We start from the raw sequence: 14,950 nt of genomic DNA, 5'->3' as shown, positions 1-14,950 counted from the left end.
TTTTTTTTCCTTTTCTTTTTTTCGGAGCTGGGAACCGAACCCAGGGCCTTGAGCTTGCTAGGCAAGCGCTCTACCACTGAACTAAATCCCCAACCCCACAAAATCTTAATATATAAATAATGAAGGCTCATTTTGGCTAACAGTGTCAACAAGACAGAAGTGGCAGTATTAGAGGTGGTGAGCAGTCACACATATACACAACTCAGTGCAATTCCTCTTTTAGCACTACCACAAAGGTATGTTGGCCATCCTATAGTCTCAGTACCAAATAACCTGCCTGAGCTCATGTAGCTTCTATACCCAGACACACATCTGGGATTTGAACTGAAGCTTAGAGTAAGCTAGTTTTTGCAATTTTACCCCCCAAATCTACTTGTTCTTATTTCTGTAACAGTTTTCTTAAGATCTGCTCAGTCTCATTAGACCCTGCAATGCAGTGTAACTCACTGGAGAACTCGTGAGGCGTGTGGGTGCTCTCGATGTGGCACTGCAGCTGAAAGGGTGTGGGGAACTGCCTGTAGCAGTGCTGGCAGGTGGTGTGCTTTTCCCAGCTCTCACTGCTCTGTTTCTCAAGCTCTAAATGGTGTTTCATGTGGTTCATAAACCTGTAAATGGAACAGGTGGAAAGATTCAAATTAAAAACTCAAAGAAAATCCCACCAATATCTGAACTCACCATTTAAAAAAAAAGTGAATGATTACTCAACATTTAGAGTCCTTCTCTAGGAAAGTGCATGGCCTAAATAATGACCCAAAATGGCTAAATAGACACTTCTTTCTATCTTTGTTTCAAAGGTCACTACTTTCTGATGACTGTTTTTAGATAAAATAATTCTTCTTTGTTGTATAAAGTACTATATACATTTTAAAATTCAATATTGAAAGAGAAAGCTTTCAGCAAAAGTAGTGAGAGTCATGGGAGAAATTCTTTAAGACCCTGAAGATACACAATAAATTCTAGCTGCTAGTATTTTTACTTGTATCTTTGTTTTTAAGTGCATATAATAGCAGTTTTAATGCTTACAAGAACTTTTTATTTTATGATACTGTTTATTGTTAGCATAAACTTTTCATATTAACTTGCAGACTGTGCCCTTCTTAAGGCAATCTCCATGTTTTTAGTTTTACACTTTGCTATTTCACCATCCCTACAAAGTTTCTTATGAGCAGAAATATGACCCTTAGTAAAAGCGAGGTATAAATGGGAATGCATATTGTAAAAAGCTTACTGAAGCTTTTGGCTGATATAAAAAGTAGTATTATTGATCAAAAGAATTTTTAGACTGGGTCAATAAAATTAATAAATTAATGAAATCATTCTTGGAGGCTTCAAAAGAAATAAGTATGAAACTATATGAAAATGTTATCAATCCAGAGAACAGACATTGTCTGTGACGTCTATCTTCTTTTTCCTATCTCTAAAGAACAGTATTCCCTCAAAGCAAATTGTAATATACTTTGAATTATCCTTTTTCTCCGTTTGGTTTTAACATGAGATCTACAAAACATAGAAAACAACTTACAGAAAAAAGTTTTGGTTAAATATTTACATATAAGAAAATAGCACGAGCCAATAAATTGTGAGCTCACCCCTTAAAGCACTAAAGTATATTTATATAATGTATTAATTAGCTAGTTGATTTCTCTCAATGTTTCCATGAGACATAATTAGAATGCATAGTTCTCAAGATAATATATGGGTACTTCTTACAATGACCTGTTTTTAGTGATATCTAATAGGGGAGGAAACAGTAATGAAAAACTTGTAGGAGAAGTCAAATGGAAATCTTGAAATGTTTTGTACCATTATCTAAATTATAAACATCTGCGAGGCCAGGAATAGCTGCACACACTTGTCCTAGTACTTCGTACTCAAAGAAGGCAGAACTCTGAGTTTTGTTTGGGCCTGCCAAGTCTGAATAGTGAGATCTTACCTCAAAAACAAAGCAAAATAACAACAACAACAAAAAAAAATTGCTTTTCCAAATTTTACTGACAAAATACCTTATCTTTAATTCCTTTCTCCCAAGCTATTTACCATTAAGGGCACATTTCCCAAGTAATTGCTTTCAATGTTCCGTTTCTATGTTACTAAGGGTAATAGGCTTAAATTTTCTAAATATTCTAATAATATAAACAAATGGAACTAATATCCTAAAATGATCCCTAGAAAAAGTTATTTTTCTTTCTTTTTTTTTTTTTTTTAAAGATTTATTTATTTAATTTATGAGTACACTGTCACTGTCTTCAGACACATCAGAAGAGGGCACCAGATCCCATTTCAGATGGTTGTGAGCCACCATGTGGTTGCTGGGAATTGAACTCAGGCCCTCTGGAAGAGCAGTTAGTGCTCTTAACCCCTGAGCCATCTCTCCAGCCCGAAAAAGTTATTTTTCATGTTGAATATTAAATGGGCTAATCTTAAAAGTAAAAGACAAAAAAACATTTTTTGCTAAAATAAATTGCAGTATGTTTATTTAACAAGAAATTTAACAAAAACTGTGAGACCCACTTGTACACATCTAACCTGTCTCCTGATTGAATCTTAGCATATTGAGAATGTGGACCTGGGTGGTAGAGGGTCTACTCAATGCTGCTTCAGTATTACGTCCAAAACACACTGCTACTAGGAGCGTTAGTTCCTGAAGGAGTAAAGTAGTATAAGAGCCCTGAAATTGCTTTTCTAGAATGACAAGAATGCATGCTTTCATTGAAATAAATTAAAAATACATATTTACATACCTAATATTATTTTTGAGGACTTTCAAGCAACTGAAGCACTTAAAGGTTGTATGAGTCTTCTGTTCTTCCTGGACATCTCCTTCATATTTTCCATAGTAAAAGTCATTAACTAACATTATCAATTTTCCTTTTTCTGAATCAAGAGTCTTAGCTTCATTTGCTGAATTTAAATTGTCAGTTTTAGTCAATCCCAAAAAGTTATTTATCATGTCTGGACAGCAATACTAGAAGAGAATGAAAAAAAAAGATACCTTATTTATTACAAAATAACAGCAAAACCAATTATGTTTTCAACTACTGCCAAACCATGTATAACTATTCTTATAAGATATCTGGAAGAATAGTGAAAGCTATTCTGAAATATTCTGAAAAGTTTAGAAAAGTAAACATTCTTTTAAAAGTAGACTATTTGTTTAGTGTATGTGCTATGTATGGGTGTGAATGCCACAGTGCACTTGTGGAGGTCAGAGGACAACCTGCGGACGTCGGCTCTTTCCTTCCACCACGTGGGTTCCAGGGATTGAACTCAAGTCGTCGGGTTTGGCGGCAAGCACCTTTAACAGCTGAGCCATCTCGCCAGCCCATAAACATTATCTTAACAAAACAAAAATTTAAAAAGAGATGAAAAAAGCCTTAAGACTAGGATTTGGCTATTTAAACTTTTCCCATGCAATTTATCTGCTTAGATACATGTTTAATAGTCATTTGTTTCTTAACCAAAAATCATTCATTGCATTACCATGTCAACAATACAGGAAAAAAGTGTTACATGCTTTGATGTATCAGGTTATATGAAAACTTCCTAAGTTGGTTAGAACTAGACTTTTACACAGCTAAACTGCCACTCTAGACTCATAGTACTAAAAAATGTTTGGGACATGAAGATAAATGCAGTTAGTATATCTTGGAATCCTGAACGTTAAAAATATTTGAAGAAGACATTTACTTCTAAGCAATAAAAGTAAAGTTGTCACAAAACTAGTTGCAATATATTTTCCACATGAGCTTTCTAAAATCAAGATATAGCTAACTTTATTATACATAATTTTGAGTTGTAGGATTTTTTTAATGAGTTTTTCTTTGAGGGCAAACCTAGAAAAATCTCTATCAGAAAATCTGTAAGCGTTCTAGACTGCGTCAGACCACCTTGAACTGCAGTTTCTACAAGGGAAGGCTTGAAAGATATTTGTTTTTTAACAACAAACCCAGGTAATACTTTTGTAACATTAACGCTTAAGTGTGCTAAATCAGCATTTGAAATAGAACACAATTACTCCATGCTATAATTACAGCATCCACTTCCTCTTCTGCCACATGTGACTCTTTGGATCATTATCATTCATGAAACACTCAGTATAATGTGAGGAGCTAGGCTTGTGATAGAAGATTGATCTACAAGCATCTTCTGCAGGGTCACATTATTCCCACTTCATTTCACTGTCAGCTTTTATCCTTTATATTGCATGTGTTACTGTGTATGTGTGGATACACATGCATATGCACGTTCATGTAAATGCAGTTGTGCACATATGGATGTAAGCACATACACATGCACATTTATATGAAGGCCAGATATCCTGTTTTAGTCAATCCCAAAAGGTTATTTATCATGTCAGGACAACAATACTAGAAGAGAATGAAACTCAGTGTCATTCCTAAAGAACCATCCACCTAGCTAGGACCAATAGGCACGAACCATCACGTGGACCTTTTAAAATGTGAGTTCTGGAGATTCAAGTACTCTTGAAAGAAACTGATTGCTAGAATTATCTTTTCAATTTCTAAATCTACAAATGTAAAAACATAAAAAAAAAAAAAACCAACCAACCAAATCCCCAAAACAAACAAAACAAAACCACATTTAAAATATATCTAGAAGTAGGAAAAATACTGAATAAAAGTGATTCACAAGAGAGGAACTAACTTATATTTACAAGTTAAAGTTGTACCCATAAGTGTATTTGCTGGGAACAGTAGTTTACACCTTTAATCTCAACACTCAGAAGGCAGAGGCAGAGGCACTAGTTCCTGTGAGTTTAAGGCCAGCCTGGTCACTGAATTTCAGGTCAGCCGTAGCTGTGGCTACATAGTGAAATCTTGTTTTGAAGGAAAGAAAAAGGTAAAAAAAAAAGAAAGTAAGTATATTAGTATCCTAATAAAATGATCTTTTCCCCTGGGATAGAATGGAACCACTACCAAAATAATAATAATATTAAAAAAAAAAAGCAGAGGTAAGAAAAGGCTTTGTTACTCATGTTTCTGTATTTTCCTTCTTGGAGACAGTGCTGGTCTGTAATTTGCTAAGTAGACCATCTGCCCTTGAACTCAGAGATTTGCCCGCTTTAGCCCGAGTCCTGGGATAAAAGGCCCAGGCTTATTTCTTGACTTTTCTGAGTTACATGTAACATCTATGAACTCAAAATTAGAAAAACAAAATGAAGCTATTTCTAAAGACTTTTATAAGACTAATAGAAATAATGCTATTTTTAATTTTAAGGAAAAGAGGCATTGTGTGGAATAAACCTACTATACCACACTGTAGAAAATCACTCAGGAGCTGTGGCTGTAATTCAGTGGTAGAGCACTTGCCCAGCAGCAAATGGGCCTGGGTTAAATCAGAGAAAGATAGGTGTTGGGAGGGAGACTTAGAAGAAAGAAATTATTTAAAATATATGTATTAAGTATGTGTATCGAAGGACAGGACTAACCTTATTTAAAACCCCCCCAAAAGGGAAAATCACAACAATCTCAGGAAAATTGGAATTTATAAAATTCTTTAATTCAGTCTTCCAATTAATAATGGTCATTATTGATTTTATAGGTAAATGTTAGACCTGGCTATCAGGAGAAACCATGCCATGTTATACTTGGTTTGTGATTATTCTCCTGAAGCTATAAAGTGACCTATGGAAGAGGTAGGTTTAAGTCCTCAAGAAATATCTACTTTACTATTTATAAGAGTTAAAGGCTTCACAAACATGCTCATAAACTATAATATACATAACAAATAATCAACTAAATGCTGTTTTATTTTCATACACACAAAAGGATCAGTTTTAAAAGTAGTACAAAAGCCTTGTTCGTAATACCTCTTTAATAATATTTTAGCTTTAGACCCTTAATTAAAAACAGATTTAAAAAATGGCAAAAAAACACGGAACAGTAAATGGAGTAAGGGACCACTTCTGAGGGAAATCAAAATATCCTAACACATTCAAAAGGCAAGAAGAACAACTTGAGAAACAAGGATTAAGTTTAGATTGAGGTTTTATATAAAGATAATAAGCTACAGAGGGCACAACTACATAGGATCCAAAACCAACAGAACAACTGCTGGGCCACATAACCATTTTTATTAAAAGATTTGTTTTTATTTTATGTGTGTTCCCTACATTTCTGTATGTGCACATGTGTATAGTGCCCAAGAGGCCAGTTAGAGTGTCAGGCTACCCTGGAACCTGAGTTACACACAGCTATGAGCATCCATGTAAGTGGTAGGAACCAGATCCAGGTCCTCTGAAAGAGAAGCAAGTGCTTTAACCACTTACCTATCTCTCCGGCTCCTAAATCTTTTCGGTGGAGGGGAGGGGAGAATTGGCATTTTCATAAAAATGAAGTTGAACATGATGTGGCTCATGTTTATATTGGGTAATGATCAAGTAACAGTAATTACTACGTCCGCTATCTTAAGTTTCATCCTTTATTAGTACATTCACAAAGCCTCTCCTCTTTTTGATACACAATGTGTTCTTTAGATTATATTCATCTTACAGTGTTGTGTTCTTATAGAACATAAGGAACTTACTTCCTATGTATAACATAATGCTGAGGGTTAGCCTCTCCAAACCCTTCTTCCTTAACCTCCTCAATCTCAAGTAAACTACTTCACCTTCTGAGATAATTTTTTTAGATCATGTAGTACTTGCCTTTCTGTGCCTGAAAAATTGCCCCATGATTCTGAACTGCTGTTTTTATCTTCCCTGCCTTCCTGACATTGGGAGTGGGAACAAGGAGATTACAGAACAATTTTATAAAGGCATAGCAGAGCACAATAAAAGCTAATATTTGAAGGAGTGTTACCTAAACTTTGTATTTCACACATACTTTGAAATTTTCTTCAAACCTAAACTGAAAGCTTCCTACAATAAAAACTCTATACTAATTTATGATAATGGAAACTATTCTGGATTTATCAAAACAATTATTTCATATGAAAATCATGAACATTTGAAGTTTATGTCTGAATACTGATAATGTATATAATTTATTTTCATTATCTAGTGTGGAATTCACATATTAACATATATATAAACTATAGAATTTTTAAGTCATAAAAGATTGAATTCACAAAGAGGTTTTACAAATCAGAATATGATTTAATCAATATATTATTGTGTTTAAAATCAGAATACAATAAACACATACTGTAAATATATGAACTACGGAATTTTACTATCATACAGAATCATTTTGAATATAAATTTTTACCTAAGCTCTACGGATTTATCCAATATAAGAAGATTTCATTCCTAACTTACTAAGTCAAACAATCATTTACTATAAATCAGTCATTAATATTTTTACGGATTTTCAAACTTTCAAAATTAGATTTTGGAAGAGATTTACCGTCATGTGATTTTTCAGAGGATCCAAAAGATTGAAGTGAATATTACACTTGGGACATGCTCTTGGAAAAGTTGTTCCATTTTTAGATTGATTTGATGAGCAATTTGTACCTAAAATAAATTCAGATCAACTATGAAATAAAATGCATCATTTTTCAGGGTTTTTTGCTTTTTTTTAACAAATTATTTTTAAATATTACTGGGTACACACACATGTATGTACATGTCATATTTGCATTGGTGCCCATGGGTGCCAGAAGAGAATGTTAATGTTAGGTCCCGAGCTGGACTTAACTAGTAGTTGAGAGCCACTCCCTGTGGGTGCTAGGAATCAAACTCATGTTCTCTGAAAAAGTTTTAAGTATTCTTAACCAATAAGCCATATTTCTCCTGCCTTCCAAATCAGCACTTTTTAACTTATATAACCACTACTCGTTTCTTAATTTGTAACTATTTGCAAAACTTTAAATACTTCAGAAATTTCTTCTTTTTAGACCAGAGTTTTTACCTTGTGATGGCACCACTTGGAGAGACATCACTGATGGAGACTTTTCTGAAGAGACTACAGAAGAGGCATCTGTTCCAGAAATATTTTCATTGGGTTTAGGCTTTTTTGGGTTAACACTGCTTATGTCAGAACCAGAAGGACGTTTTGATAAAAAAGAAGTTTCATTCAAACCTAAAATGATTTAAACAGTGGGAAAAAGATTTTAAAACATTATAAAAATACTACTCATACATTAAGTCTAAATATGTGAGAACTAAAATATATGACATAATTGAACTATGCTCTATCAATGATAAAAATTAACCGATAGTGTTGGGTATGGTGGCGCACACCTTTAGTTCCAGTGTTTAGGAGGCAGAGACAGACAGCTTTGTGAATCTCAGGCCAGCCTTGGTCTATCTAACCAGTTCTAAACCAGCCAGGAAAAGCTACAGAGTAAGACTCTGTCTCAAACAAAACAAAGGAATTAAATGTTATAAATTTAGAGAGTATAAGGGAATAGCATAAAATCTATTAAGAACATTCTCGATATGGCTTGAAAAAATAATGAAACTAAAGATATTCTGAAGTTCCTAAAAACCGTTTTATCTTCAGATGCTTAAATACATTCAAGATCTAACAACATTTATATGCACACATGCACAATAATTTGTTCCAAACACATAAATCCTTTTAAATTTCTTTCTTTTTTTCCCCTTCAAGCCAGAGTTTCTTAGTGCAGGCCTGGGTGTACTGGAACTCACTTTGTAGACCAGGCTGGCCATGAATTCATATATCTGCCTGACTCTCTGCAGCTTGACTGCTGGGGTAAAGGTGTGCATCACCATGCCTGGCTAAAACTACTTAAAATGCCTAATGTGATGTTAGTCCTTTCCTGCCTAACAATGTGATCTCTTCCAGGCTTGTGATGCTACACACTTACTGCTTTGTACCAAGTAGAAACTTCTATGCCTGAATAATATTTGACTCACTCAAATGAGAGGGTACATAAAAGAAGGAGTTGTGTCTCATTTTGTCTTTTTTTTTTTTTTTTTTTCCGGAGCTGAGGACCGAACCCAGGGCCTTTGCGTTCTACCACTGAGCTAAATCCCCAACCCCAGTTGTGTCTCATTTTAGGGGATATATTAAGGAATGTCTGACAAAGAAACTCTACCATTTGAGTTACTAGACTTCTGCATGAATCTTTCTTTACATAGAGATCTCATTATTAAAACTAATTTTCCTTTTGAAAAAAATCACCATAAAGCTAAAGAATTAAGCCTTAGAGTATCAGCAACAGAAAAACAAACTCCTTTTTAAAAATAACACTTAAGGATAATTTGTACAAAGGATTCACAAACTACACATTAAATAGAGCCATCTATACACTAGATGTAGAAGCATTATTAGAGAAATCCTAGGCATTTAAGTAAGATAGCAAAGTTAAAAACCAGATTTAGTCTGTTTATGTATTTGTATTTAATTTCTGTAACATTATCATACCTTATTTTACAAGTTACTTTAAGATCAAACAACATATTCAAAGTACCTTAAAATATTCGGTATGTAGAAAACAGTAATTAATAACAATTATCATTAATAACAAAACATTTGATATTTTAACATGCTTTAAAGGGTAAAAATTATTCAAACAGAGTTGTCTATCATTTTTTTGCCAAGAGAATAAAATTCTATTTCATCTTTAAAGACAAAGTTATAATTTTTTCCTTGTTTTCAAAACACTCAGTCAGAGACAGATACACTGCAGGTACATGAAAAAGATCTTTGGTGGTGCAATCTCATTAACATGTTTATGTTACTTGGAAAACAAAAGAGTGATAGCATTTTGAATTAAGCAACCAATTATAAAATAGACTGGATGGCAAATATAGACTTCTTTAATGTAAGAATTTTACATGAGAAATCTCAACACTAAATAAAACCACTCTGCATTCTTTCCAATCTCTTTTACATTTATTTACTTATCTGTATGCATGAGTATGCACAATGCATGGTATTTGAGTGGAACTCAGAGAACTACTTATGAGAGTCTGTTCTCTCCTTTCACTGTGAAGTCAGTCTCCAGGGATGAAACTCAGGTTGTGAAACTTGGAAGTAAATCTTTTTCCTGAATAAATCATAACAACTAGCTGCATGTATTTTAAATTCTGTCCCTTTATCAGTTTTGTTAGGCTTATACTACTCTCTATCCCCAAATGGTCCTAATGCTGCCAGTAAAAAATCCTAATTTCTTTCAAGGTCAAAATTAAAATCCCATAATCTCCATAGACAGTAGTAGTCTGTCAATCTTGTTACTAAATAAACAGCACTGACGGACACAGGTATTTATTATCAAGTCCTTTGAACCTTATAAATGGATTTTCATACTTCACTTATCTTATGTGGACATCAAAAAAGCCCCGGGGGAACTAGAGAAAGAGTCAAAATGATATCTTCAGGTGCCTTGCTCCAGGGGTGGAGAACTGACTGAATTACACAAAAATATTAATAGCCCCATCTCTTAATAATACAAAAAAATTTAAAGTATGAAGGCCAGTTGATCTGATAAAGACTAAACATTCTTAAGAGCAGAGGTTCAAACCTACAACTTCCTAGTTATCCCACTTAATGAAGTTTCACTCACTGTAGTAGAAAGCTGAGAGGGAGAATAGGAGTCTTTATTGTTTCTTTCTTCCCAGAAGTTTCAAGACTGCAGACTTTTCCTATGAGTAAAGTCTATGAGCTTCCTAATGCCAGACTTAATACAAATATTTTTTCTCCATTTCTTTTCGCTTGTACCTATTTTATTAACAAGATATTAGTAAACATTTTAGTAAACTATGTATGTAAGTGACATTCAGAGACGTGTTTATCAAATAAGGTATTTTTAAAATGGAAAAGTACTTTAAGCTATAATGAAAAAAATTACAGGAAAGTCTGGTAAACACCTCATTAATCTATTTAGTTAACAATCTAAACATTCCAAATGTTTTGTACATCTTAATTTCAACCTATATATTCAAATACTTGAATATATACAAATTGCTAGTGTTCAAAATATTACCTTTCCTTATTTCAAGGAATTTTCACTAAGACAAAATTCCTCCATGGTATGCTAATGTGTTTTAGATTCATGAAGCATATCTACCATATGAACTAAAGGAACTCTAAAAGGTAAATTCCATTAATCCTCTATGTCTAATTCACTGATACCTGATTGTATGTTTTGAGACACAGTCCTACTATGTAGTATAGTAATTCCAAGGATGGCCTTGAAATTATTACATTCTCCAGGTGAAAATCAAACTGACAATAATCTTCTCCCACAGCCTCTCAAACGCTGAGATTCTAGGTGTACACCATCACATTCAAGAACCACTTCTTTAAATTATCTTTTAATTATGATAGGAAGGGAGGGTTTGGTAGATACACACATGCCACAACATACATGTGGAGGTTAGAGGACAACTTTCTAGGAGTTGGTGCTTTCATTCCATTCTGTGGGTCCCAGGGTTAGAACTTAGGCCACTATGCTTGAAACTAAGTGGTTTTGACTGTGAGTTGTGTCACTCATCTAACAAGTATTTCTTTACTGTGGCCACCGTATAGCATCACAAACCATACTTAACTAGATACTGAAATCACTTACTGAGCAAGAAAGACACAAACCTAATTAAGAATTCAATTATAACCATACACTTTTTTATACTAGTGATCATAGAAACTAATTTTTCTTAACAATGTTTATAGTTATCGAAAGCCTTCTCTAATTCACTGATGGTTTTAAGCATTTTAAAGTTGGATCCACAGGAAAAAAGAGTACAAGGTGGTTTAATGAAGATTTTAAATAAAACTGCCTCAAAAAAGATACTCAAAAACTATTTACAGGAGTCCATGTTAATATATACTAATACTTTAACACAAATATGTGGATTTCAAAACAGAAACTTAATTCCGTATGATTGTCCATCATTTCTTTTAACAATTTTAAGGAAAAAAAGTAACAAAACAAACCTGCAATAGAAAGTGTTGGTCCCCCTTGGTAATGTGACAATCCTGTATCCTGGGTCAAGTCAAACAGTAACTCTGAAGGGTTACTAGATAGAACTCGTGGTGAATTTGTTACATAACCCTGTTAAATTTGAAGAAAGAATATTGCATTTATTGGCCATATAACTACTGTTTTACACTTATGTATAAGAGCAATTTAACAGTCTATCTGTATCATTAAGATAAACTTTTTATGTTTGATGATTCAATTAATAACAAGTTAAAAACATAAAAGTAATTACTAGCTAGACAAAATTATCATCTGTTAAAATTGAAAGAAAGAGAATAGGGCTTGTTTGTTCCTATCTGCCTAAATAAAACTGACCACCTAATGTGGGCAGCAAATTTCAATCCAATATTTTAAACGTAAAAGAAATGCAAATTTATTTTATATCTGTAAGACCAATACTAGCTTACAGGTTCTAAAATTGCAGTATTATCATCAATAAGCAAATGACAGAAATCAGTAAAAACTGCACAACGAAAACACAGTGAATCCTAATCCCAAGTAATAATGTAGAAAGTGAATGATTTTATATAAAATGAATTTTTAAACCATCTGTTTTGGAGAACCTTATAACTATGTAGTCAAAGAGAAAAATAACGTACTCCTTACTTTTCTATTGTCCCACAGAAACCTATGCTAAACCAAGGAAGGTCAAACGTCATAAGGCAAAAATCAAAGTAACTTGGCCCTTGACGTGAACAGTGCCAATCAGAAAGGGATTTATACCTCAGTCAGTGTGTCTGCTTCAGGAGACCTGCAGCTCAAAAATTTTTAGCCAAGCTAACAGAAGATCTCAAGAGCATGGTGAAAAATATGAAATGGACTATACTGCGGTTAAGAACAGAGCAATTTAAGTTTTATGTAACTGTATGCATATTCAGTATCATTATGAAGTGGTCAATACAACTGAAAATATAGGCTCTAAAATTATATATCAAGTATACTAGTGCGCGCACGCGCATACACACACACACACACACACACACTCTCCAACATTATATATAAGGAACAATCACTGTGTAAAGCAAGCTCTGAGTGATTTCTGAACCTTCAACCTGTTAAAATGCGTAATCCACAGGTTTTTAAGTTAAGCAGTGCTTAAAAATAAATTGATCCACCCCTCCAAAAAAAAAAAAAAACCAAAAAGACAAAATTTAAAAAAACAAAAAAAACAAAAACCAAAGGCAGACAGTGTTACACGTCTGTGATCCTATCACTCAGGAGATGGAAACAGAAAATCTGCCTTATCTATAGAGCAAGCTCAAGGCCTGCCCAAGCAACCCTAGCTCAAAACGTGCTTTTAAAAAATTGTATATATATAATATATATATGACCCAACCCTTTTGTCAACTTACTGAGCACAAGAATGCAAATTAAAATATTTAACAATTAAATAGGCATTATTTAAAATAATGTCTACTACAAATAAATTTACTCACAATGTTTAACTGCTAGAATCATGAACAAGAGATATGTGTTACTCCAGAACTATGAATAAGTTAAGAATAATTGCAAGGTGGAATGCAAGGTAGAAAAACTGCTCAAATTTTAATGATGAATCTAAAGTTTGGTTAACACTGTTATGTAACAGGTAAGATGCTAACATGAGGGAACCTGGATGGGAAATATCAGACCTCTTTTCTATAAGACTAATATTACTTTGAATATGGTTTAAAAAAGGATAATGTTCACTCTAGGTTATATATTGCTATGATTTTGAATAACAACTTTACCTGTAGCTATCAAAATCTCTAAAGGGTCCTTTATTCTACTTTCAGGAATTTTTGGTTATAAAAAGTTTAATGGAGAATTACTGATAACAGCCAAAAATTAAAACCCATTTTACAATAATAAAGAGCTAAATCCATGAGCTATTATATAACCATTACCATCGAGTTTTTAAAAAGTAGCCCATGTTCCTCAAAGGTTATTAGTGAAAAAAGTGTAGAGGGCTGACTTACACAATCTAACCCTCCTGTCATGCACACTGAACTCTTTTCTAAGCTCCTCTCAGATATGTGTATCACAGAAACATAAAGGTTTTGTTTTGCGCTTATAAATTAAAGTGTAATTAAGAATTTCATTTTGTACTACCTTTACTGACAATGAGATTGTTATAAAGTCTTAGGAACAATTTTTAATCTTAAGCAACACCACACTTAGAATTTGAGATGGACATGGGCATCTGAACCTTAAGATGTAAAGAAAGAAAATTATTAATTTCATGAACTAACAGTAACCAAGTACAATCTTCATTGAAGTAAACACTTTCTCCAAATATTTGTACTTTTAAATACTCACTTGTGCTGTCAAAAAACAAAGATGCTCTTTAACAAAACTAATTAAGTTAATCCTGTTAAACACACCCCAAAAAGCAACTTAAGTACCCACAGTACTAAAAAAGGTTACTCATTAGTCAGCAAATAACTAGCTACAAAGAATTTTCAAATAGAGAATTTTTTATATCTTTTGCAAGTTCAAAATAATTAAAAAATGAACTACCTGAAAACTGTCTGTTAAATGCACCAGTAAGAGTAAAGAAGACATGATAACAGAATTAGAATAACCTACATTCATTTAACCACTTAGCCTTGGGCAAGTTACTTCTGAGCTTCAAATCATTCATCTTTCAAACTAAAATAGCCACATTGTATATATTAACTTCACTTGTTCTCCACATAGTGTATCAAATAGTTATCACAGTGGTATTAATAAAGACAATATACCTTCTAGTTCTATAGATTGGTAGGCTAAAGTTAGGTGGTTGAGGAAGGCTCTCAATACAGCATCTTTTATTACTGATGGTGTTGAAACTATAATCCAAGTCTAAATAATAACATAAAATTCATGGTCATTAGCCATCATTATATTAACTTTACCAATGATATTAATGATAATATAGTCAAATCCCTGACGGAAAAAGGTGTTGGGATACAAAGATATTCCATAAAAAATTAAACATGCAAAAACATAACATAAAAATGTCAAACTATTAGTTATAATTTACTAAAACTAATTAAAGTAATAATTTACTAAAGCC

At 33.2% G+C, this 14,950-nt stretch overlaps 1 protein-coding gene across 41 annotated transcripts in view; it reads right to left on the bottom strand.

The window, feature by feature from the left end:
- The window catches only part of Zfp280d (zinc finger protein 280D), an 87,823-nt gene that overhangs the window by 48,462 nt on the left and 24,411 nt on the right, over positions 1-14,950 (bottom strand). For 34 of the 41 annotated variants that reach the window (XR_015626646.1, XR_015626647.1, XR_015626651.1 and 31 more), the window contains 5 exons: positions 11,868-11,985; positions 7,875-8,045; positions 7,368-7,477; positions 2,742-2,965; positions 448-605 (listed from right to left, as the gene is read on the bottom strand). Coding sequence is in view for 33 of the 41 variants with exons in the window: in XM_087562166.1 (XP_087418292.1) it covers positions 448-605; positions 2,742-2,965; positions 7,368-7,477; positions 7,875-8,045; positions 11,868-11,985 (781 nt within the window). In the remaining 8 variants the exon portion in view is untranslated. Of the gene's footprint in view, positions 1-447; positions 606-2,741; positions 2,966-3,217; positions 3,336-7,367; positions 7,478-7,874; positions 8,046-11,867; positions 11,986-14,950 lie in introns of all 41 variants that reach the window. The other 7 variants (XM_087562184.1, XM_087562185.1, XM_087562182.1 and 4 more) reach the window with 1 other exon arrangement.

This window comes from Rattus norvegicus, chromosome 8, assembly GCF_021556685.1.
Source record: "Rattus norvegicus strain SHRSP/BbbUtx chromosome 8, alternate assembly SHRSP_T2T, whole genome shotgun sequence".
Taxonomy (NCBI): domain Eukaryota; kingdom Metazoa; phylum Chordata; class Mammalia; order Rodentia; family Muridae; genus Rattus; species Rattus norvegicus.
Note: the sequence above shows the minus strand (reverse complement) of the source record. Positions and strands in the feature narration are given on the sequence as shown.